The sequence below is a fragment of the Acipenser ruthenus genome, chromosome 5 (genome assembly GCF_902713425.1).
Source record: "Acipenser ruthenus chromosome 5, fAciRut3.2 maternal haplotype, whole genome shotgun sequence".
NCBI lineage: Eukaryota > Metazoa > Chordata > Actinopteri > Acipenseriformes > Acipenseridae > Acipenser > Acipenser ruthenus.
In genome coordinates, this window is record NC_081193.1 from 29,516,741 (window position 1) to 29,542,627 (window position 25,887).

The 25,887-nt window shown below is 40.3% G+C and overlaps 1 protein-coding gene across 1 annotated transcript in view; it reads right to left on the minus strand.

Moving 5' to 3' along the window:
- Window positions 1–25,448, minus strand: part of LOC117403187 (orexin receptor type 2-like) — a 32,560-nt gene extending 7,112 nt beyond the window's left edge. Inside the window, exons 1-3 of the mRNA XM_034005188.3 lie at window positions 25,132–25,448; window positions 3,126–3,304; window positions 1,832–2,075 (exon numbers count right to left, since the gene is read on the minus strand). Coding sequence (XP_033861079.2) covers window positions 1,832–2,075; window positions 3,126–3,304; window positions 25,132–25,351 — 643 coding nt within the window. The 5' untranslated portion in view covers window positions 25,352–25,448. The remainder of the gene's footprint in view (window positions 1–1,831; window positions 2,076–3,125; window positions 3,305–25,131) is intronic.
- Window positions 25,449–25,887: the final 439 nt, after the last annotated feature.

Sequence of the window (25,887 nt, forward strand, 5' to 3'; positions counted from 1 at the left end):
ATATATATATATATATATATATATATATATATATACTATAAAATGTGTTTCTTACATAAAAAAACTTGAAGCACACAACAGGCAAATTTATGATATTATTTTGTTTGCTACAACCACTTTAAGTACAGTGTAATTTTCTTTAATTCAGGAAAAGTTATTTAGATCATTAAATATTACATGACACTTGGTATGAACAAGCAAACTGATATCGTTAAGACAAGTTAAGACAAGACTGTTACCAAATGAGTGACATGTTCTGGGGATATACCTTTGTATATAGGTTCATGTGCAATAGTTACCTGTCTGAATCATTGCTTAGCTTAACATTCTGCACATTTTTACAGTAAGGCCAAATGTATTTTTCTTTTTCCATTCATTATTCCACTTGTCCTGATCTAGATGTATGCTTTTTTAACATATTTGAGCGAATAACAAGTTGAGAGTGAATGAAAGCTAGTTTAACAGGAAGCTCTTAGGGCCTACAGATTAATAAATGACAAAGTGGTAGAAGAATAATACTACTGAATTTATTCATTCGATCAACTTTTTTGTGGGGGGGGGGGGGGGGGAGGGTTCACAAAACTTCCTATTACTTGATATAAGGTACTGTCAAGACATAATCACAAAGCTGAAACTCTAATCTGAACCATAATTCGGGGCTGTTTAGGATTCAGGGAATGAGATGTAAAATGAAGATATGTGTTTCTTAAGGGTTTGGTGATTTGATTTAAAGGTAAAGCACATAAATGGTTTTTGAACAAAAAAGCAAAACAAAACAACATGTTTTCAGTCTCTGTAGTCCATTTTTGTTTGTGTAAAAATGCACAATTCGATTCTGAATAAGTCGATGAAGAACACTGTCATTAAACCCTGCTCAATGTCATTAAACACATTGCTTTATGTGGGAATTGCAGAATTGATATATTTTAGTCATCTAAGTTTCAGTTCTAAGTAAAATGCATCCATTGACATGATTAACTATGGACATTACCTCCATGACGTATAGCAGACAATTACTAAACCCAAAGATATTAGTAACATTAAAAAGTAAACTGTAATCCTATGTTTTTTAAATGTGAAGCCAGATTTTGCAATGTGAACTGTGAAGTATATACATGACTGCATTACTAAATTGTTGAATGATTGCATTGGTAGGCTAAGTTCATACTTGATTCGCAGTATTTCAGGAAACTGTGGTGGTTTGACACAATGCTTAAGAGTTTTTTTTACATTCTTGCCAGCTGTAATCATCTCTTATACCAACAGTCAAATTACCACCTGGTACTGTATGATGTGTTTCCTACAAAACAAGACACTTGTTGACCACAAGGATCAGGCAACTGTATTGTTTTTTTCATAACATACATTGTTATTATATTATTATTATTAGAAATCACTGGCAGCCACCAGAAACAGGAAAGGATATAACTGACAGTTGTTCAGCTAGTCCAAAAAAGTGTCATTACTATCCCAACAACTTTAATTTAACTTGTATTTAGTAAACACAACATTGACGATTTTTACATTATGCATCGACATATTTCAAAATAAATAAAAAAGACCACATTAACTAAATTACTTCAAAATGAGAAACAATTTTATGTCAGTCTAATTTAGATATCAGTGAGGTTTGTGATGATAGAAACATTGAACTTAAATCAGGGGAACATTAAATAATGTGTTTTTAATTAAAGATCACTGTCTTAATAATCCAGTAGATTGACAGTATATTTGATTTGATTTTAAGAAAAATCGAGGAACCATTTTGGTTTACGCTATCAGTCCTGTGCTAGTCATAAAAACAGTTGAGGTATTCAAGAAAGCAACTCACCTCCCCAGTGTTCATCACAAACTGTAAATAAACTGGTTTTGTTTGTTAACTCTGGAACCATACTGCTACATTCCATTACTATGGCCTGGGGGATCATTATAACACAGGACACAACCCAGATAATTACTATGCTTTTCCTTGCTCGTTTGGCTGTGCTTTTGAACATCAGAGGATGACAAATGGCGTACCACCTGTCCAGTGCAATGCAGCTCAAAGTCAGTACAGAGACAGAAACGGATACAGTCTGGAAAAGAAAAAAAGAACACTAAAAACAAACAGTAAATGTACTCACTCATGCTAGGTTACTCAGTATCTGCTTTTGCCCATTAAAGATATAAAAGGTTATAGAGCATTTATCATCCAGGTCAAATAACAATGAATTCACGGGGTGGGAGCCAGGGCTGCGAGAGGAAGTGTTTTTGCAATTTAGGATTGGAGGCTTGGCCTCTAGAACAGGGGAGAGAGAAAAGCACAGGCCGGACTTCAACCGAGAGAGCCTTCCCTATGGAGTTGAGACTGGCCCTGTCAGCCTCCGGGCCCCTGAAAACATAGACTTCTCGGAGAGTTGTTATAGGCTCGGCCTCGCGACTGGGTCCCAGTTAGTGACTGGGTTCGACCCTCAGAGGAAGGAACGGCTCATACAAAGCCTTGATGTAAGGAAAAGAGAATCTGAAAGAACAAATAATTGTTAGTTATGAGACTCGAGCACTAAGAGTATGAGGGCCACGTCCCAGGAGGATAAAGGAGGATAAAGTAAGACAGAGCCTTCTTTCTTGAGGCAAAATATAGAGCATGACCTGCGAAAGAATAGTGTGGCCGGTGGTCCCCTCTGACCACACAAAGAAACTGTGGAGTTACTGGAACTCTAGGTCGGGGAAGTGAGACTCACTATCCCCCTAGAGGAGACTGACAAAGAGGCACACAGCATATTATTATTTATTTCTTAGCAGACGCCCTTATCCAGGGTGATTTACAATTGTTACAAGTTATCACATTATTTATTTATTTATTTTTACATACAATTACCCATTTATACAGTTGGGTTTTCACTGGAGCAATCTAGGTAAAGTACCTTGCTCAAGGATACAGCAGCAGTGTGCCCACCTGGAATTGAACCAACAACCCTTCGGTCAAGAGTCCAGAGCCCTAACCACTACTCCACACTACTGCATATGAAAAAAGTGAGGAGGAGGAGGGGAAAAAGCAAAATGCAAGAGAAAGAGCTGAGCTGTGACGGGGTTGAAATAGGGAGTCAATGATGATAGGCAGGTGAAATTAGGAAGAAAGATCTTACCTGTAAATATGGGAGTACTTTGCAAAGAGTCTGGCCCAAGAACCAAGTTTCTGTAATATCAACCACAAGACTTGCAGGGAGACAGGTGATGGTGACAAGTACATCCGCAAGGGAGAGGTTTACTATGAAATAGTTTGTAACTGTTCGCATGTGATGATTCTTCCACACAGCAATACAAACTGAAACACAAAAGAAGAATGGAAAAGTAACTGGTTACTTTAATTTAATGGGATTCATATAGGCATTGGTGCAATTGGGCTGGCAGAGTTGAAAAGTCACATTGTCATATGATTGTCATAAGAAGGCTGTTCAGTACAAGTACAAAGCCAGGTTAAGGCATATTTAAAGAAAAAAAACGTAATTCAGTATAGAAGCAACAAAATCCATTCAGAATGACTGTGAACATATTAACATTGTAAAAATTTAAATTACATTTAAAAATATTTACTTTGTAAGCAAATTAAGTAAGCAAAAACAAACTCAGAGAATATTTTATTGTCTTATCATGTTTTACATTTGGTTCGAGTAATACATCAAGTGTATAAGGTTGGCTAGCTATTTAGAGACAATAAATAACGACTACTAAAACCTTGTGAGAAATCAATATCTGGTAGGTGTTGTAAGAAAGTGCCAAAGCTGAAGCTGCCATGAAAGAAAAAAAGAAATGCTAAAATAAAGTTGTCACTCCAAAGAAGAGTTAAAAGACCAGGTGATCAATAAAGCAGGATGATTAGATGAAAACTAAATACAAAACAATTCTGCAAGAAAAAAAATAAAATTAAAATAAATAATAACTTTGTGAGTGACCAGTTTTATCTCACGTACCACTTCTGACTGGAAAAAGGTACATTTTTTTAGAAAGCATGCAGATGTATCTGACTGATTTAGTTGCTAAAGCCTGTTTTGTTAGGTATGTTTTTCTAGTCAATTTTGATTAATTCGATAGAAAGAATGTTAGAATTCAGTTTTCAAATACCGGTTTACCTCATTCCTTAAAACAGTCCATTCAATGTGTATTAATAAGGTCTATTACTCGTCTTAACTGGAGTACTTATTGTTAAAGTTAATTACAAAACTACTATGTTGTAAATTAAATGTAACAAATACAATGCCATATTAGGCCCTGTATTATTATTTTCATTGTGCTATATCAAACTTTCAGATATACACTACAAGGATATTCTATTTTTTAACAGAAGCCTTTAGAAAACCAGTGTGTACCATACCTGGATGTCACTTTATAATAGGAATTTCATTTAGGAGCTGTATTTATTAAATGTATTCTAAAGTATTGTTGGATTGGCACTTATAAGACTTTAAATACATCTCTTTCAAAACCAGAATTAAAAATCCCCTTGTGAACAGTTGTGTGATAGACTGAGGCTTGGATAAAATCAAAATGAAGGTGTTGCCATACTCATTACTAAATGTTGTTATGGCAGCACCCTAAAATTTGATTTAATTCAGCCCTCAGTGACAATTTGGTCTACGTGCTGATTTGGTGTGGATGCATAAAGTTGACAGACTTTTGCACCCAATACATTTCAGTAAGAAAGTTTACAGCAGTCTTGGAGAAACCTGTTTGTATTTCTCTAAGTACCAGCCAGTGGCTGATCCTCAATAAGACATTACATACAAAGAGTATGCAAAAAATCACTGCATGACCCATTGTGCAAGGTTCCTATGACATTATGATGTCCTTGTGCCCTCTAGTGCTTAACTACAGGTATAATTTCGGATGACTAGCATGCAAACAGGGCGTGTTTGACTGCATTTGGTTAAACAGTGGCATCTTCATGCTTCAGAGTGTGTTATTGCACTTAAAACTGGCACAGGATGGACACTTGTAAGCCAATGAGATTGCTCCCTCTATTTTTTCAATTTTATAAAGATATTTATTGTGAGTTTAATACTGTGTTTGAGAGTTGTAGTTTAAGCATCCACAAAGAACTTTCTCAATGCTGTCAAGTATTGGCACACAGATTGATGCTACAACCTAGCCCCCTTCACCTACCCGGGCAGGACCCGGTGTCATGCGGGTCGGGTAGGCGATTTCACACTGCTTTTGATAAAGCAAGGTTGACCTGGGTGACAGACGCAAGTAAACAATACGCGTATCAATGGCCCGGAAGCAGCTTGTTACAGACGCTTCCATCCAAGTTTCTCTGGATTGAACCGTCGGCCCAAATGTTGATTAGAGCAAATGTTTCTTCATCCCTGCTGCAATCTGGCTCATGCTGTGTCTCAATCAACAAAAATATGGTTAAATAGAATAAACAGAAATGTTCCGTGTGGAAGTGAAACCTTCACGCAGGCGTGGCTGTTTGTTATTGCGTCGGCTCCCGAACGGCTGTCAAGCATTTTGTCTCACTCAGCCCGAGTCAAAGCGTGTAGACCCACATCCTGAGGTGGGTCGGCCTCAATCCAGCCTCAAGATTGTAGTGCATGACCTTTCCTGAGATACTCATGATTAAATTACATTATCTTTGCTTTTTTTTATTATTATTATGATGACACTATCCACTATATAAGAATATTGGCACCAGAATTACAATTCTATTTACATTGTTTTTGTGAAATATATTTCACTTTTTTTCCACTATGATCTGTCTAAGAAGTTTTGTACAGCCAAAATTTTTTTTTTTCTTGAACCAATCTGTAAACATGATGGGTTTAAATGAAAGACACGAACAACCACAGTGTACAGTACTGCACGCAGGCAATAAAAATGTGCATTATAAATATCATATGGGAGATACTGAAATTGAAGAAGGAATCTATGAAAAAGACCTAGGAGTTTATATTGACTCAGAAATGTCTTCATCTGGGGGTTCCCGAGTGGCGCATCCAGTAAAAGCACTTGCGTAGAGTGCAGGATGCGCCCTATAGTCTGGACGTCGCAAGTTCGAGTCCAGGCTATTCCTTTGCCGACCGAGGACGGGTGCTTCCAGGGGGAAGCGCTCAATTGGCCGAGCGCCGCCCTGGGGGAGGGAGGGTTAGGTCGGCCAGGGTGTCCTCGGCTCACTGCGCACCAGCGACCCCTGTAGTCTGGCCGGGCGCCTGTGGGCTTGCCTGTAAGCTGCACGAGAGCTGCGTTGTCCTCCGACGCTGTAGCTCTTGGGTGGCTGCATGGTGAGTCCGCAGTGTGAAAAAAAGCAGTTAACTGACGGCACACACTTCGGAGGACAGCGTGTGTTTGTCTTTGCCCTCCCGAGTCGCGAGCGCAGGGGTGGTAGTGGTGAGCTGAGCCTAAAAATAATTGGCCATTTCCAAATTGGGGAGAAAATAATAAAAATAATTGGCAACGACTACATTTATAAAAAAAAAAAAAAAAAAAGTCTTCATCTGACAATGTGGGGAAGCTATAAAAAAGGTCAACTTTTGCTCGGATATATTGTGAGAAGTGTTGAATTTAAATCAAGGGAAGTAATGTTAAAACTTTACAATGCATTAGTAAGACCTCACCTAGAATACTGTGTTCAGTTCTGGTCACCTCGTTACAAAAAGGATATTGCTGCTCTAGAAAGAGTGCAAAGAAGAGCAACCAGAATTATCCCGGGTTTAAAAGGCATGTTGTATGCAGACAGGCTAAAAGAATTTAATCTAGTCAGTCTTGAACAAAGAAGACTACACGGTGATCTGATTCAAACATTCAAAATCCTAAAAGGTATAGACAATGTCGACCCAGGGGACTTTTTTGACCTGAAAAAAGAAACAAGGACCAGGGGTCACAAATGGAGATTAAATAAAGGGGCATTCAGAACAGAAAATAGGAGGCACTTTTTTTACACAGAGAATTGTGAGGGTCTGGAACCGACTCCCCTGTAATGTTGTTGAAGCTGACACCCTGGGATCCTTCAAGAAGCTGCTTGATGAGATTCTGGGATCAATAAGCTACTAACAACCAAACGAGCAAGATGGGCTGAATGGCCTCCTCTCGTTTGTAAACTTTCTTATGTTCTTATTTAGCAATCTTTAATTCACATTGATCAGAATCTTCAAAAACTAGTGATCACAACAACTCAAAGTAAACTATATATGAGCAGCTAATATGAAGTGTTGTAGTAGCTAATCCGTCACATTTAGCCAGTGGTTTTCAACAAGGGGGGAAAAAAGTGAAACTTTTTTTTTAAATTTAAAATATATACAGTACGTGACATGACATTCTGTAGATGGTTTATTCTATGGTAGTATTAAAGCAGGTTGATTCTATGGTAGTATAACCCCCCCCCCCCCCCCCCAAACAAACAAAATTATTGAGTATATTGTGGCCTGTATGTACTCTTTTAGTAACTAAAAGGTATAATGCATCATGAATAAAAAAAATACTTTACAATTAAAAGATTTACTCACCTTCTTTATTCACTGTGTTTAAACCATCTGTCAAATGGTACCACATTTTTACACATAATTTAAATTGCCTTTGGGAATGGTGGAAGTATAAATTAATCATGCCTAAAGATCATAGAATGTTAATATATTTTTCAAGAAGATTTTAAAAAGTTTCCCGATGCTAGCTGGCACCATCACATATACTTGTGAAAGCTATCTGAAAGTAGAAAAACTGAACAGTAAATTATTATTATTATTATTTATTTCTTAGCAGACGCCCTTATCCAGGGCAACTTACAGTCGTAAACAAAAATACATTTCAAGGATCAAAACGGAGAGGGATTATGGCCTGCAACATTCAGACAATTTGTGCTAAATTGTCTACTGGACAAGTTGAGAGTTCATCAAATCTTGATTATAACTAGGGCTTCTGATGTCCAGTGTTTTACCCTGACTTTTATACTCCACTTCAAAAATTAAATTGATACCAGTTAAGCCATTTGTGTATCTCAATCACTACTGAGAAATGTGTTAATAGTAAAATTGATTTAATTTACAGGTTTTTTCTGTGAAACAACTAAATGGGCTTTTAAATCAGCCAAGCCTTCATTTTTAATTTACAAGCAGAACGTACAAACGAGAGCGCAACATGTTAATAAGCGAAACATCTTTATTAAATCTATAATGAAAAGTATTTTATGCTGGACACACATTATCACAACCATTATGCATAACTATTTACATTAATAAAGATAAGTCGCTTCTGCTTTTAAATTAAAAGTAAGACACGGTTTAAAAGCTCATTTAGTTGTTTCACAGAGAAAAAAAAAACTAAATTAAATCAATTTTAGATTAGTCGCTTATTAACATGTTGCAATCTCATTTGTACTGCTTGTTTGGCCAATTTAAAAGCCCATTTAGTTGTTTCACAGAAGAGGAAAAACATAAATGAAATCAATTTTACTATTAACACGTTTCTCAGTTGTGATTGAAATGCACAGATAGCTTAACAGGTATCAATTTAATTCTTAAAGAACGGTATAAAGGTCGGGGTAAAACACAAAAAATCATAAGCTTAATTATAACTTGACATAATGAAATGCAATATTAAGGGAGCTGAAAATATATTAAAAGGCACCATCAGGGTGACTTTTCCATGTTCACAAGAACCACCCCCACCCCAAGCATATTAAGACAGTGTTTATCCTAATTTCTTTCTTTCCCTTGCAGAATGTGTGATGTCTGTACCCACACTGTTCTCATTAAATCTCCAAAAAATACTTATTTACGTGGACAATACTGAACTATCCTGTTTATTTCATTTTCTCGATATAGGCAGTTTTACTGTGACCATGAAGACATAGTGGACATGAATTAGAGAGGTCTGACGTGAGTACATTCATTGCTAAGCCACATTTCAGGAGCCAGTGTTTTTGCCCATCTCATCATCATGCATGGTGAAATGACAATGACGCATGAAGTCACATAGGCTTTAAACCCAACACAATGGCATATTAGAAATGTGTTTTCTTATGTCTAACTACAATAGTGCAATTAAAGGTTAAATCAGCCTCTGATGTCAAAGTCACCTCACAGCAAGATGGCCCTCACCACTAATACATATCTAATTTAATTCTGATGCATGCTTACTGTTTTTGACACTTTGCCACCAATGTGAAATATTAAAAGTATCATTGATGTATCACTGCTTCAAAGATACCAACATGGAGAGTAGTATAAAGCAGCTGCTATTTCTTAACAGAAGGAGATATTTGTTGGTGACAGGACACCGGTGGGTGTGTATTTGGATGGGATTATAGTATATTTAATTACTATAACTAAGCTATCCCAGTTGCTAAGGTGATATAGGTAGTCAAAATGTGGAAAAAAGTCCTTTCCTTTCCTTGCTGTGTCTGTAAAGCCTGCACAGTAAGTAGGGGTCAGAACCCCAGCCAATGCACAGGAATCTCAGCTCTTGGTGGTCTTGCAACTTGGGAGGAGACAAAAATAAATGGTCGCCTGGTTGTTTGAAATAGATCTTAAGTTCTCAGTACCTTATGACTCATTGCACCCACCAACTTGCTACAGCTTTACCAGTGTGTTCCACTTATTTAATTTCTCTTTAATTTCTCTTTAATATTGTACTTGTGTTGCAAGGTAACATTTTACACTACAGGTTAAAAAGAGCAGTGCCAGAGAGTCCCAGATCAGCAAGGGAGGACAGGAGAATAGAGTTGTCAAAGGTGTCAAAGGCTGCAGAGAGGTCGAGGAGAATTAGGATAGAGAGAGAGGAAGCACAGGCAGAGTAGAGAGTTGGTGACTGAGAGAAGAGCAGTTTCAGTGGAGTGTGCCAGGCGAAAGCCTGATTGGAGGGTTCTGAGCAGAGAATGTAAAAGCAGACAGCTGGCAATGTACCGCTTGCTCAAGGGTTTTAAAGAGGAAAGGGAGAAGGGAGACAGGACAGTAGTTCTGGAGGGATGAGGGGTCAAGGGAGGGTTTTTTTTTAAGATGGGGTGATGCAGGTCTGTTTGAAAGCAGAGATGAAACAGCCAGACGGTAGAGAGGTATTGAGAAGAGAGGAAATAAAAGGGAGTAGAGCAGGGGCAGCAGCCTGGAAAAGGTGAGTGGGGAGCGGGTCCAGAGCACATGTGGTGGGATTATGGCTCTGGAGCAGGAAGCAAAGATCAGAGTCTGAGAGGGAGGAGAAGGAGGGTAGATTAGTAGGGGTTGCAGAGGACAAGGAGTGAGTGGGGAAAGAGGCAAGGTATTGAAAAGTTTGCGGATGTCTGTGATTTTGGAGGAGAAGGAAGCAAAGTCGTCAGTCGAGATAGTGGAATAGTGGAAGGGGGGTGGGGGCTAAAGATGGAAGAGAAGAGAAATGTTTGCAAGTTTGCAAAAAAATAATGTATAATTAATGTTAAATGTACCTCTTTTTGACAATAGGAAAACACCCATCAGATCGCAATTGGCTGTACCAAAATCTGACAGCATACCATTTGCAATTTGACAGCATACCATTTTCTGACATCACACCTGTCAATTTTTGGTACGTGTACCACATGCTGATCATGTACCACTCTAACACTACACAGCTCTATAGTCCAGATCACAGCTTCTATCAAAGTGAAAAACAACGTTCACAAACTTGAAGCTTATCTATAAACTTTATAAACACATTTTGTTGATTAAAAAATAGTCATGCTTTGGTTAGATGCATATAATCACGGATTTATGTTAAAACCAAATAGTTGTTGCAGTTAATGTAAATCTAATCCATTAATACAAAGCTGAATTCACAAGCTATTGTTTCCTTAATATGTCGAGCGTTTGGGCTACTCAGGTCTGTCGTCTTAGGTTTCTTAATATAGCAATTTTGGTGTTTAGAAATTATCAGCCTGATTTTCAAAAGAGGCAGAGGGGAAAACAGGTCTCAAAACACATTTGTGAATCTGAGCTGTAATAACTGTGACCGCTGACAGGGCTACTGAGCTGTAATCTACAAAGCGCTTCCAATTCTTCGACTGCAACACAAGAGCGAAGGGATGAGGAAAAAACAACCCTACATTAAACCCAGAATATTTCGTCCCCATCAGACATTTCTAGATCTAACTATAAAACAAGTTATGCATATATACAGATTGGATATAGGCACTATAACAGAGCTCTGTGGGGTACATAAGGTCCTTTTTATTTTATATGTAACTGAGATGAATTTACCAGTAAGCAGGAGGATGATGGGAAATGTAGTTCTGAGAGGTCCATGCAGGTGCATGGGAAGCCATCTTGAGGCAGGGAATGCAATTTAAAATTTAAAAAAATTAAAGCAATACACACACCTTACGTAAACAGTTGTAGCAACACATGGGAACATGTAACATAATAAAATAAAAAGGTCCTTATATACCCTTTAAGTTTGATTTAGAATCACAAACAGCCCGCAGTCACGCTATACCTGTACCTGTAAAGGTAAAATAAAACCAAACACAAATATGTTATCTGGCTTCCGAAATGTGTTAGGTGTAATAGATTGCACACATGTTGCAATATCCCCAGATTCAAGGAATTAAAACATCATCATTCTTTAACAGTGCAAGGTTTATGTGATGCTCAATGTGTTATCACGGATGTAGTTGTTAAGTACCCTGCCCTGCCATGACTCATTTATCGTGGAGAACTGTGCCTTGTTCAGAAAATTTGAACACAGACGTGAGTGGAGGCTGGCTAATTTTAGAATATATTAAATACATAATTAACATATGACCATTTGAAAACATATGTAACAAACGCATATTAATGTTTGACATTCTTATTATAATTTTTCACAAACATAAATAAACATTCAGATATTGCATGTAAAGAATATGAATATTAATATTGCATCAGAGAATACATTGTGATATTGAAATTAGTTATTTTTTTCTTTAGGCACGCTGTGTTATTATTATTATTATTATTATTATTATTATTATTATTATTATTATTATTATTATTATTATTATTATTTAGTCATTTAGCAGACGCTTTTATCCAAAGCGACTTGCAGAGACTGGGGGTTCATTACAACTTTAGGTCCCAGAATTTTTTTTGTCCTTTTTATGGAAGAGGTTGCGTTTATTTTTTCGGTTATATCCTTCCGTATTTTTAATTTAGCAGTGGCTCCGGACCTTTTGCCGAAAAGAACAGTTTTATATGCTAAAATATCATCAAGCAAAATCTCAACTTGGGTGGCTAAGAATGTATTTTTCCTTTCTTTTTTTTCCAATTTTTGCAACTACATGTGCGTTGCCTCGTTGTTTTTCAGTTAAATGGAAGTCCAGACTATTGAAATGTGACTAATTGGCTTGTTAATGAACCTGAAAATCAATTGTCGTTTCAATTAAATCAGTCATGAGCAGGAGTCGCAAAGGGCCTTGTGAGTAGGAGAAATTAACCTGCCCCTGTTGAAAATCAAGACGTATAATTAGGTGGCAAAAAAACTTGCAGTGCAAATACATTGCGACCTTTGTTTTCGTTTTAAAAATGTGCCTTCTGAAAATCAGGCTGTATATATATATATATATATATATATATATATATATATATATATATATATATATATATATATATATATATATATATATATAAATAAATATACAGCACAATTGTTTCTAGTTCATGGGGCGGGAGCCAGGGCTGCGAGAGGAAGGAAGCGTTTTTTGCAATTTAGGATTAGAGGCTCAGTCTCTAGACAAGGGAGAGAGAAAAGGACGGGCCAGACTCCAACCAAGAGAGCCCTCCCTATGGAGTCGAGCCTAGCCCTAATGGCCTCCGGGCCCCTGAAAAGACAGAGTCCTCTGACTTCTTGGAGAGTCGTTATAGGCGCTGCCTTGCGACTGGGTCCCAGTTAGCGACCGGGTTCAACCCTCAAAGGACGGAACGGCTCATACGAAGCCTTGACGTAAGGAAGAAAAGAGAATCTGAAAGAACACAAATAATTGTTAGTTATGGGACTTGAGCACTAAGAGTATGAGGGCCACATCCCAGGAGGGTAAAGGAGGAAGAGCCTTCTTTCTTGAGGCAAGATATAGCGCATGAGCTGCGAAAGAATAGTGTGGCTGGTGGTCCCCTCTGACCCCACAAAGAACCTGCAGTTACTGGAACTAAAGATTGGGGAAGCGAGACTCACTATCCCCCCAGAGGGGACTGACACAGAGGCATGCGGCATATGAAAGAAGTGAGGAGGAGGCAAAAAACAAAATGCAAGAGAAAGAGCTGAGCTGTGACGGGGTTGAAATAGGGAGTCAAGGAAGGGGCGAAGCACTGGGTCACACCCCCTGAACTCCACTAAAGTTAATATTTCATGGGGTGGGAGCCAGGGCTGCGAGAGGAAGGGAGTGTTTTTTGCAATTTAGGATTGGCTTGGAGGATTGGTGACCGGGTTCGACCCTCAGAGGACGGAACGGCTCATATGAAGAAAAGAGAATCTGAAAGAACACAAATAATTGTTAGTTATGGGACTCGAGCACTAAGAGTAAGAGGGCCACATCCCAGGAAGGTGAAGAAGGTAGGAAGACAGAGCCTTCTTTCTTGAGGCAAGAAGCAGAGTTACTGGAACTCCAGGTCGGGGAAGTGAGACTCTCTATCTCCCCAAAAGATGGACCACCGGCTCCCCGCTGAACCCGCACCTCTGAAGACAAATAAAGACTGCGTGCCAATGTATAATATAAAAGCAACAATAGACAAACAATGACAAACAAAGGTAAACAATGAAAAACAAAATAACTAAAAACAGATGGTTAGTGGAACAAGCTATGTGTCAGCCTTCCACTAGGCGGAGAGGAAAAAACTTTCTATTAGGGGAAAACCTCTGGTGGTCCTGGCGGAGAGGGCGCCCCCACTCCGGGCATACTAGCTATAGACTGGTGAGCTGCAGTGATATTGGATGGCAGCGATCTGATGTAGGAGTTGACTGCTGAAGAGGACCAACGCCCCATGGTCTTGATCAGATGATGACTGATGCGGGCTCTGGCTGCTGAAGAGGCTGCGCCAATCCTGAAGGAGTGTGTGGTGTAGAATAGGGGAGAAAGACCTGCTCTGGTGACAAAAGCGGAGAGATGGGAAGAGAACCAGTGTCTGTTAATTATGCTTTTGGAGCAATTATAGGAAGTCTGGAAGAAGATGCAGGGTGGGGTTCTTGGTGATTCCTCGTGTGTCAGATGTAGTGCTGGGATGACTGCATTATTGTAGATGCTTGGAAGATGGCGAGCTTGGATGATGAAATTGTGAGAAACTGATATCCAAACAATTAAAGATGAGCTGCTGGAACTTCATTTGGTGATTGTTCCAGTGTTGCAGCAAGGTGTACCACATTCTGATGTCTAGAGATATGAGATGCTGACCATCCTATGTGCTAGTTAATACAGGATCAAACAGCGGTTTGCTACTATCATGTCTGCTTGGAATGGAAAAGGTGAACTCACATTCAGAGATTTAGGTTTCACAACTCCAGTCATTCTCCTAATAGTGGAACTCCTTAACTCATAATCAAGACAGATTTCCAGTCTCAAACCACGTCTCTCACCATGTATAATGTTTGTAGTATTTGAAAGGATGAGCGGACATATTAGATAGGAATTAGCGTTAGCCTGACTGCGTAAATGGCTGCCACTATCCGAGTATTGGTGGAAAGCTGGAGCGTTGGAAGCTCTGGAGGAGCATTTCTTGCTTCTGAAGATATTTTTATGTGAGATCCAGGTTTTTGCAGTTGAGGAGAGAGCGAGAAGGCGCAATATGAATGTTCTTCCTTGGGAATAATGCGAATTGCGAAATTGAAGTGGCCGAGAGGAGATAACGGGTTGCATTTAGAGATTGATTTTGACACTTGGAAGTTATTAATGAGCTGACGAATGCATTCCGGGATTGTTGAGTGGGAGGCTGGCTTGGGATTTGACAGTGTCCCGGGTGATTCTGAGGAATTTTAGTCATGCCAATGATTTATCTTGAGAGTGGGACACCTACTGAAGAAAATAGAGAACGCAGATTGAAGTGTTTTCCCCAGAAAATGATTAGTATTAATTGCCAAATAAAATTAAAATGGTTGATACATTTTTGGAGGTCGAGATTTTGAGATGAGGAATAACTAAGCTAGATGTCTTTGCATATTAGAAACATTGATTTATATTCTGTGTGCATCAAAACCACTGTAGTGAAGAGGTCAATTAGTTCCTGTTATGTCCAACATTGCAGTTTTCCCTTTCCGGTCAAATGTCAGACAGGGTCCAACATCATCAGTGCCTTTTAAACCTGTTTTACTTTGAAAAAAAATAGTTTTAAACAGCGCGTCTAAAATAAATTGCGCGTGTGAAAATAAATTGGACCCGACGCGCCTGAGACGCACTGAATAAATGGACTGCTAAGGGCTAAAGGACGTGTATTTTCATATTCAACTTGCGCACAGGAAATACTTCCGTTTTGCCTTTCAGGGAAGCGTTTTCGAGTTTTCCGTGCTGCCATTCGGCCTCTCCTTAGCCCCCCGCACGTTTTCGAAGCGCATGGATGCCATCCTAGCTCCCCTGCAGCTGCTGTTGAACTACCTGGTCGACTGGTTGATTTGATCCCAGTCGCAGGAGACAGCAGTGACCCACACAACAGGGATCCACAGTACAGTTGGTGTTGTGTCAGAAACTGTTGGATCTGATGGCCGCAACTTCATCAGCCATCCCACTAGGGTTACTCTACATGCACCCGGCCCAAATGTGGCTCAATGCCTTCCGGCTATATCCCAAATGCGACAGACACCATCAGCTGATCGTGTCTCGTGTATGCTGGGAAGCCCTACGCTGGTGGAGGCAAGCCCCTCACCTGTGAGAAGGCATGAAGATGGGGATAATCCACAATTGTCAGGTGGTGACGAAAGACACCTCCAACTCGGGTTGGGGTACGGTCTGGGAAGGCAGAGGAGTCCGCGGATCCTGGAGCTGCAAATGTTCCATCTCGCTCTTCAGCACTTCCTCCCAGTGCTCCAGAGAAGACATGTCCTTGTCCGCACGGACAAGATGCCTGTGGTAGCATATGTCAACTGCCAGGGAGGACTTCGGTCCCCGGGGTTGCACCGCATAGCGTTTCAGCTGTTGTCCTGGGCAAAGAGGCACTCGCTGTCTCTCCGGGCTGTTTATCTCCCGGGAGTGGTGAATAGGGCGGTGGACCTTCTCTCCAGGGAGGGTCCTCACCCGTCAGAATGGCGACTCCACCCTCAGGTGGTAGAGCGCATTTGGGAAGGGTTCGGAAGGGCCCTGAGTCGATCTCTTTGCCACGGCAGAGACGACTCATTGCCCCCTATGGTTCTCCCTCCACCGCTCCGGTGGTCCACTAGGGGTCGACGCCCTAGCGCACGAGTGGCCCAGAATGCTTTTATACATATTCCTGCCGATACTGTTACTCCCAGCTTTCCTAGAGAAAGTTCAGAGATAAGAGGCAACAGTTCTCCTAGTGGCCCCCAGATGGCCCAGGAGAATCTGGTTCACGAACCTTTGCCAGCTACTGCAAAGCCAACCCTGCACACGGATCTCCTCAGTCAGGCAAGAGGCACTCTCTGGCACCCAGAAATGGCCAGACTCCAACTATGGGTCTGGACCCTGAACGGGACCGTCTGTCCACCTTAGTACATTGCAAAATGCTAGGGCCTCCTCCACAAGGGCACTGTATGTCTAAAACTTGATATATTTTCAAAACTGGTGTATGACCAGAGGTCATGATCCCATTTATTGCCCTATAGCAAATATCCTACAGTTTCTGCAAGATCTGTTAGAGGAGGGCACGGCCCCCTCTATGCTGAAAGTGTAACTAGCAGCTATATCTGCTTGCCATGTCCCCACTGACTCAGTTCTGACTGCATATACTGCTGCCGGCCTACGCCCACCTGGGAGAGTGGCCACGCATTCGACTAGGGGAGTGGCTACATCATGGCCCCTATTTAGAGGTACCTCATTGACTGACATCTGTACTGCGGCTAGCTGGGCTACTCTGCATACATTCACCAGGTTCTGACTCAACATGGTAGATCCATCTATGCCTTCATTAGGCACAAGGCTCTTTGAGGTTGCACGGTCACACCACGGAAATTAAGAACATAAGAACATAAGAACATAAGAAAGTTTACAAACGAGAGGAGGCCATTCCGCCCATCTTGCTTGTTTGGTTGTTAGTAGCTTATTGGTCCCAGAATCTCATCAAGCAGCTTCTTGAAGGATCCCAGGATGTTAGCTTCAACAACATTACTGGGGAGTTAGTTCCAGACTCTCACAATTCTCTGTGTAAAAAAGTGCCTCCTAATTTCTGTTCTGAATGCCCCTTTATCTAATCTCCATTTGTGACCCCTGGTCCTTGTTTCTTTTTTCAGGTCGAAAAAGTCCCTTGGGTCGACATTGTCAATACCTTTTAGAATTTTGAATGTTTGAATCAGATCACCGTGTAGTCTTCTTTGTTCAAGTTTAAATGTTTAAATTCTTTTAGCCTGTCTGCATACGACATGCCTTTTAAACCCGGGATAATTCTGGTCGCTCTTCTTTGCACTCTTTCTAGAGCAGCAATATTCTTTCTGTAACGAGGTGACCAGAACTGAACACAATATTCTAGATGAGGTCTTACTAATGCATTGTCAAGTTTTAACATTACTTCCCTTGATTTAAATTCAACATTTTTCACAATGTATTCGAGCATCTTGTTGGTCATTTTTATAGCTTCCCCACATTGTCTAGATGAAGAGATTTCTGAGTCAACATAAACTCCTAGGTCTTTTTCATAGATTTCTTCTTTAATTTCAGTATCTCCCATATGATATTTATAATTCACATTTTTATTGCCTGTGTGCAGTACCTTACACTTTTCTCTATTAAATGTAATTTGCCATGTGTCTGCCCAGTTCTGAATGCTGTCTAGATCATTTTGAATGACCTTTGCTGCTGCAACAGTGTTTGCCACTCCTCCTATTTTTGTGTTGTCTGCAAATTTAACAAGTTTGCTTACTATACCAGAATCTAAATCACTAATGTAGATTAGGAATAGCAGAGGACCTAATACTAATCCCTGTGGTACACCACTGGTTACTTGCTCCATTTTGAGGTTTCTCCTCTAATCAGTACTTTCTGTTTTCTACATGTTAACCACTCCCTAATCCATGTGCATGCATTTCCTTGAACCCCTACTGTGTTCAGTTTGAGAATTAATCTTTTATGCAGGACTTTGTCAAAAGCTTTCTGGAAATCTAAACAAACCATGTCTTATGCTTTGCAATTATCCATTGTCGATGTTGCATCCTCAAAAAAATCAAGGTTAGTTAGACACGATCTCCCTTTCCTAAAACCATGCTGACTGTCTCCCAGGACAATGTTACCATATAGGTAATTTTCCATTTTGGATCTTATTATAGTTTCCTTAAGTTTACATATAATAGACTTATTGGTCTGTAGTTAGCTGGTTGGGTTTTGTCTCCCTTTTTGTGGATCGGTATTACAATTCTCCAGTCTGTCGGTACACCCCCTGTGTCAAGAGACTGTTGCATAATCTTGGTTAGCGGTTTGTAAATAACTTCTTTCATTTCTTTGAGTACTATTGGGAGGATCTAATCCAGCCCAGGGGATTTGTTTATTTTAAGAGCTCCTAGTCCCTTTAACACCTGCCTCTGTTATGCTAAACTTATTTAAAACTGGATAGGAACAGGTCGACACGTGGGGCATGTTGTCCGTATCCTCCTTTGTAATAATAACTTGTGAAAAGTAATCATTTAATATATTTGCTATTTTTTTTTTCTTCGTCTATGATTTTGCCATTTGTGTCTCTTAGACATTTAACCTCCTCTTTGAATGTTCTCTTGCTGTTATAATATTGGAAAAACATTTTGGAATTGGTTTTAGCCCCCTTAGCAATGTTCATTTCTATCTCTCTCTTGGCCTTCCTAACTTCCTTTTTGACTTGCATTTGCAGTTCCAAGTACTCTTTCTGTGTACATTTTTGGTCCTTTTAAACGCTCTGTAAAGTGCCTTTTTTCGCTGAATATTTTTTTAATTGATCTATTAAACCATTTTGGCCATTTTGTTTTTTATTAGTTCAGTGGTAGCGAGACATCCCTCATCTGCCGTTTGCTCCCGCTTCCTCCGACAGCTTTGATATACTTTCCCAAAAGTTACGGTTGTAAGCCCGGTTACTTACAACCACCCGCTCCCGCATTCTTTCTTGCATTTTTATCCCGCTCCCACCTGCAAAATCTTAGATCCCACAAATCCCGCAAGAGAGATGCTGCTAAACAAAACAAAAAAAGGTTGGTTAACATATTATATATAAAAACGGAATTCAGACATTCACAACAGAATAAAACAAATCTCGCCCTCCTATATACTCGTTATATATATTGCACTGGGCCTGCCTGCGGGCCCGACCTTGCGTGAACATCTCAGGCACCATAATAGCCAGCTTCCGGCTCAATACTTGCCTAAAAGTATATATTTAGAGATTTCCAATGATGTATCGCATGCCTGTATCAGACGTTCCAAAGCGAAACTACAGCAAACCGAAACTTATGCTTGAGTCATGTGACATGAGTCGGATCCCTAGGTTTCTTGCCTATTACTCAGTTGTTTCAAAAGATGACGTTCCGCTTTCAACCTCATTTAAAAGCACTTGCTTTGCGCTTTCCATTGATGTAAGGGATGCCCGTATGTTACAGGAAACAGCCATCCCCTACATTCAATGTATATCTATGGGTTCAGTGCTGTAACGCGCATCTGTTTTCCAGAAAACAGCAGGAAAACAGTGCTTGTCAATACAGGACTTGCAAAGCTCCCTACTGTCTCACAGTGGACATTTCTGGGACTTTTTGTTTGTTTGTTTGTTTTACTAAAATGTATGTTATTTTTTTTAATTTATTTTTTTATTAAAACTTCTACGTCGTTAGGTTTTAGAGCCATTCTTAAAAGCACTGACAACAAGCTGATGACACGACAGTGACAGTCCACTCTCTGCGGCGTGACTGTGACGTCACATAACAACAAAACCTGTGCGTGTGATTCTCTGACCTGACTTGAGCATGTGTACTACAGCGGATTCGGAGTAAGGGAAACGAACATGTATAGGAAAGAGAAGCTCAAACAAAATAATTAGCAATTTCCCGAATAGGCTACTTTTTTTTTGCCCACCCAATCCCACGCGCAACAAAGTACATTTTACCCACTTCCGCTATTATGGAGCGGGTCCTGCAGGACCCGTGGGATCCCAGTCCCGCTGCAGGGCTCTAGCTTGGCCCCAAATTACATCTCTGATTTGTTAACGAGGTAAATTCACACACGTAACCTACGCTCTGCGAATTTGGGTCTGTTAAGGATTCCAAAGGCTAAGCTTCATTCTATGGGTGACAGGGCTTTTTGCTGTTATGTGCCTAGGCTTTGGAATAATCTTCCACAGGTAATTAAGGACGCATGGTTAGGTTTATGTCATTGTGCAATGTTTTACTTTATAATCTGTGCTATTTTTAACTATATGCTTGTGTATTTGTAGTTTGTTTTGTTGTTTTTAGTGTTATTGTTCTAAATTGTTCAGCACTTTGAGATGATTGCATTTAGGCACTATACAAAATAAATATTATTATTATTATTATTATTTTAATTATTATTATTATTATTATTATTATTATTATTATTATTATTATTATTATTATTATTATTATTATTAAGCCTGGTAAATAAATATCTAGGCAGATACAACAATAGTGAATAATAAAAAAACACATATGATAGGAATACATATTCAATAGCTGAGCTTCAGCAAATATTTACAACATATTTAAGACATTTACACTTTTCCAATTTTTTTCACTATTATAAATAATAAAAAAACACAGTAAATGCAGCTAAGATGAAGAATATAAACCTAAACCAGCATACAGAGTACTGTACATATTGTGCTCATAAAGCTAATTGAGGTCAACTGAATAATTTGTATTTATATGGCTGTTGCATGAGTGTCAGTATTAGTCAAGACAAAGCAGGCTACCTTGCAAGAAATAACTTTGTTAGTATTTCAAGATGACATGTATAGTTACATTGTGACGTAATCTTTAGTACAGTATGGTCCGTTTTTTCAAAGCATTTCCTCCATTCTTTTGTAAGGAGAAAAATGAATCATAATGTTACAAATTGAGAAACAAATACCCTAAGAGTGCTTAATAGACTTTGGGTTATTGTGAACAGGCGGGCTGTAGGGGTGACGTCAAGCCAGAAAATGAATGCAAGACACACAGCAACTGTGGACGAAACTGAGACGCTGTGGCGCTCAGTGTTTTAATGTAAAATAAAAGGTTTAAAACAGAAAACAAAAACACTTTGACAAAACAGTGCATTGTCAAAACAAACAAACAAGACGATAAACAATAACAAGTATCGTACTGGTATATAAGCCAGCGCGTTTTAGCAATTGTTGTTTTAGTTTTTAATCCTTTTTACCTCCTCTCCACTCACCGAACACACAACCTCCGAGTAAGTAAAACGTACATCTATACATACTGTTGTGCCGGGATTCAATTACCAATTAATTATTCACTTGAATCTCAGCATCTGAACTAATTTGTGCAATCCTGTGCACACATACTATTACATCTGCTTTATCTGCATGTAAAGTGATTATGCAATCCCTGTGACTAAATACAACTATATATTTTAAATCACTCATGCTACACAGACTCATTTATATCCTGTGTACCAATACCTATACACCAACATTTACACACCACACAACACACACGTGGGCGGGGCACCCTGCCACATACCTCCCCCCTTGTGTGCAGCACACATAGCATCCATGGCCACCTCCCCCCTTAAAATCCCAAAAGTCTCGCTTAAAGTCCCGGGCCAAGAACAGGAACTTCAAGGGGTTCATGGGTGGCAATGTTGTGTAATTGCTGACAGCGGAAATGCTGTCAACGAGGTGAGGTCCTCCTCCCATAGCCCCGCTTGCCGCAGAAAAGCTGGCAACGGGGGCCCACACTCCAGCAGCAGAAATGCTGCTATGGGCAATCTTGTCAGCAGATGTGCTGACAGCGCCATGGTTGGCTCCTCCCGTTGCACCCCTGGCAGCTAAATGCTGCCAATAGCGAGGCTGTCAGCAGACGTGCTGGCAGCGCCAAGGCTGGCTCCTCCAACCTTAGCAAATTCCCGGAGGTCAGCCGCAAACTACCTCCAGGGCAGTCATCCCCGGGCGGTGACATGCAGGAATCCCTGGGCGGTGACGTTCAGGCGTCCTCGGGCGGTGATGCCAGGAGGGGAGCCCCTGGCCCAGAAGGCAGCAGCGGGAGCTCCACTTCTCCCCCTGGTGATGGAGTCAGGACCAGTCGTGGTACTGGGGTTGGTCACTCTGGCACTGTGTGCGGCAGTACTGGCCATCTTCGCGGCAGCTTCAGCCGGGCTGTTTTCCCCCGTGCTCCCTATGCAGTGGCTGCTGAGAAATGCCAGCATCACGTCCTGGTCCTTCCTCTTATGGTGGAGGTGGGAGCTGCAGGTGGTCTCTCTCAACTGGGCGCTGGATGCTCGTGCTCCCCCTTCTGGGCGCTGGATGCGCGTGCCCCCCCCCCCCCATCCGGGCGCTGGATGCTCGTGCTCCCCAAGTCCAGGCACTGGATGCGCGTGCTCCCCCTGTCTTGGTGCTGGATGCTTGTGCTCCCCACGTCTGGGCATTGGACACTCGTGCTCCCCCCGTCCGGTCGCTGGATGCTCATGCTCCCCCTGTCTGGTCGCTGGATGCTTGTGCTCCCCCTGTCTGGGCGCTGGATGCTCGTGCTCCCCCCGTCCGGGCGCTGGATGCTCGTGCTCCCCCGTCCGATCGCTGGATGCTCGTGCTCCCCCCGTCCGGGCACTTGGCGCTCGTGCCCCCCCCCGTCCGGGCGCGGGATGCTCATGCTCCCCCTCTCTGGGTGCTGGAGACAGCGGGGCTTCTCCCTCTTGCACTGGAGACCCTGCTACCTGGACTGCTGTTCTGTTTATCGCTGCCTCCAGGTAGCAGAGGACCAACCACACCTTCCTCCAGGGTGTTTGGGGTGTGTTCCCTCTCATAGGCCTCCCATCGCTCCCTGTCCATCAGCCACAGGACTCAGATGGCTATGGGCACAGACTGGGCCTCCAGTCCTGCAATGTCCTGGATCCAGTCCTGCAGCCTGATGGGATCTTCTGCCATTGCCTCCACCAAAAAAAAAACACCTCTTTACACTGAAAAAAAAGACTTTCTTCCTCCAAAAATCTACACACAACAAAAAAAAGGTTCTTCAAAATATTCACCCGCAGTACTCTTCCTGGCCTGAGTCTTGGAGGCGCTGTTGCCCCGTTTCTCACACCACATATGAACAGGCTGGCTGTAAGGATGATGTCAGGCCAGGAAATGAATACAAGCCACACAGCAACTGTGGGCAAAACCGAGAAGCTGTGGCGCTCAGTGTTTTATTATAAAATAAAAGGTTTAAACAGAAAACAAAAACACTCTGACAAAAAAAAAACGGTGCGTTGGCCAAACAAACAAACAAACGTTAAACAATAACAAGTATCGTGCAGATTTATAAGCCAGTACTAGCAATTGTTAGCAATTGTTATTTTAGTTTTTAATCATTTTTACCTCCTGTCCACTCACCGAACACACAACCCCCGAGTGAGTAAAATGTGCATCTATATATACTGTTGTGCCGGGATTGAATTAATAATTAATTATTTAATTGAATCCCAGCATGTGAACTAATTTGTGCAATCCTGTGCACACAGTACTATCACATACTTTATCTGCATGTGAAGTGAGTATGCAATCCCCATGCCTAAATACAACTATATATTTTAAATCACTTATGCTACACAGATCCATTTATATCCCATGCACCAATACCTATACACCAACATTAACACTCCACACAGAACACAACACATAACACACACATGGGTGGTGCACACCACCACAGTTATATAACTTGGTTGTTTGCTTCTAGTTTTGTAAAATTAGTAGGTGTTTTACCTCTTTCAAAAACTAGAAGTCAATTAAAGACTGGAGTAAACACTTTGAAAATATAACCTACAGTATGTGTCTGATGGAATTGCATATAATGGAACCTTATGGAAATGGGCACTGTAAAGTTCCAAAAGAGCAGAACCAACAGGGTTCAGTGTTCTGTACAGTTAAGTGTATATGAGCCTGTACTGAGTGTGCTGTCGTAAGCTACAGTTCAGTGAACAGTGTATAATATAGAGCAGGTATATAAGCTAGTACTTGGCAGTAGGCTCCAATGAATTGAAGCTGTCTGATGAAAAAGAGCTCCATACCTATGAAAATATTAGGAGGTGTGTATACAGTACTCTACATAACTCAAATCCTGTGAACCCTACAGTATCACCTTAGCAATATAATATTTACTACTGTACAACTATGCATATTGCAATGTGAAGTAACTTTCTATTTAGTTTACATTAATTAACATGTTTCTGCATTATATGTCTTTACAGTGAAACAAAATGAAGTCAATGACAACACTTTATTAATCATTCATTGACATTCCATTAGAGGAAAACAAACTCCATATATATATACTGTTCATAGAACATACTGGTGTCCATCAATAAAATCATGTTTAACAGCTCTATGTCTGTAGGCTTGACGATTCCTCATCATGTAAATTCCCATAATTCGTGTACTGCCGTTTGACCTTCGCCTAAAACCAATTTGTCTTGACGGTGTTAAACATGTTCAAACAATACTGTCGATTAGCAGTTATCTTGCATTAGGGTAATAAAACTAACTGCTTACCTGTACAAAGACCACGTGTCTGTCTTTATTACACTTTTTACAGTCCCGTGATGATTAACAAGATTAAAAAGGCATTTCTGCTGTTTGGGAATTTCTAAGACGGGTTGTTTTTAAAATTCCAACAAGGGGAAATCGTAATGTATGCACTTATATTAAATATCATATAATAAAAAAGCAATCGACTACACTGGAGTTTAGTAGTAATACATAATTAGTTAATGGTGAACTCTTTTGCAACACACTTTAGTTTTATACATAGGAAAGCATTTAGCTCAGGACTACTTTGACATGCACAATTATTAGCCAACAGCTGTAGCGTGATTATTATTATTATTATTTTAATTACAAAATACTTCACCTGTGGAAAGAAACTTACCTAGTGTGTTCCCTACTAGTGAAACTATGAACACGATTATATAGCCGGCGATTAGAACCCACTCGTACTGTTTGGGATGCAAATATTCACTCCAGATGTATTTTAGCAATTCATCGTCGCCTTCAGAAGACGGGTTAAATTCAGATTCACCAGTTATGTTCGCCTCTTGCGGGAGAGGTGAACAATCCTCAGAGACTGAATCCACGTTTATCCCAGACATCACTCAAGTTGTAGAGCACTCACTGATGCTCGTTACATTTCCTAGTTCTGCATCGACGCTCTGTAAAACCCATCCCTGCTAAACCAGACTGCAGTGTCAGAAGCCTTTAGAAATCCAATGGAGAAATAAAGGAGCAAGCTGACATTATATAAATGACGTATTGTGCAGACATCCAATGGACCACCTGAACGGAAGATTTCAAATCCGTAAAAGAAAAATCCCCCCTCCTCTCTAATTCTCTATCCAGCAATGGAAGAGCAATGATGAAAATATGAATGAAACCTTAACTTTCCAGGTCAGCTAACTATACAGAGATATGTACCAGAACTGGAATATCTGGAAAACTGACTGTTAATTTATATATATATATATATATATATATATATATATATATATATATATATATATATATATATATATATATAATACTTATTTCCAAAAAGAAAAATATGCATCTATGAAAACAAACACACAAATTGTTTTCTTATCAATTGCTGTTAACGGTATTATTATTATTATTATTATTATTATTATTA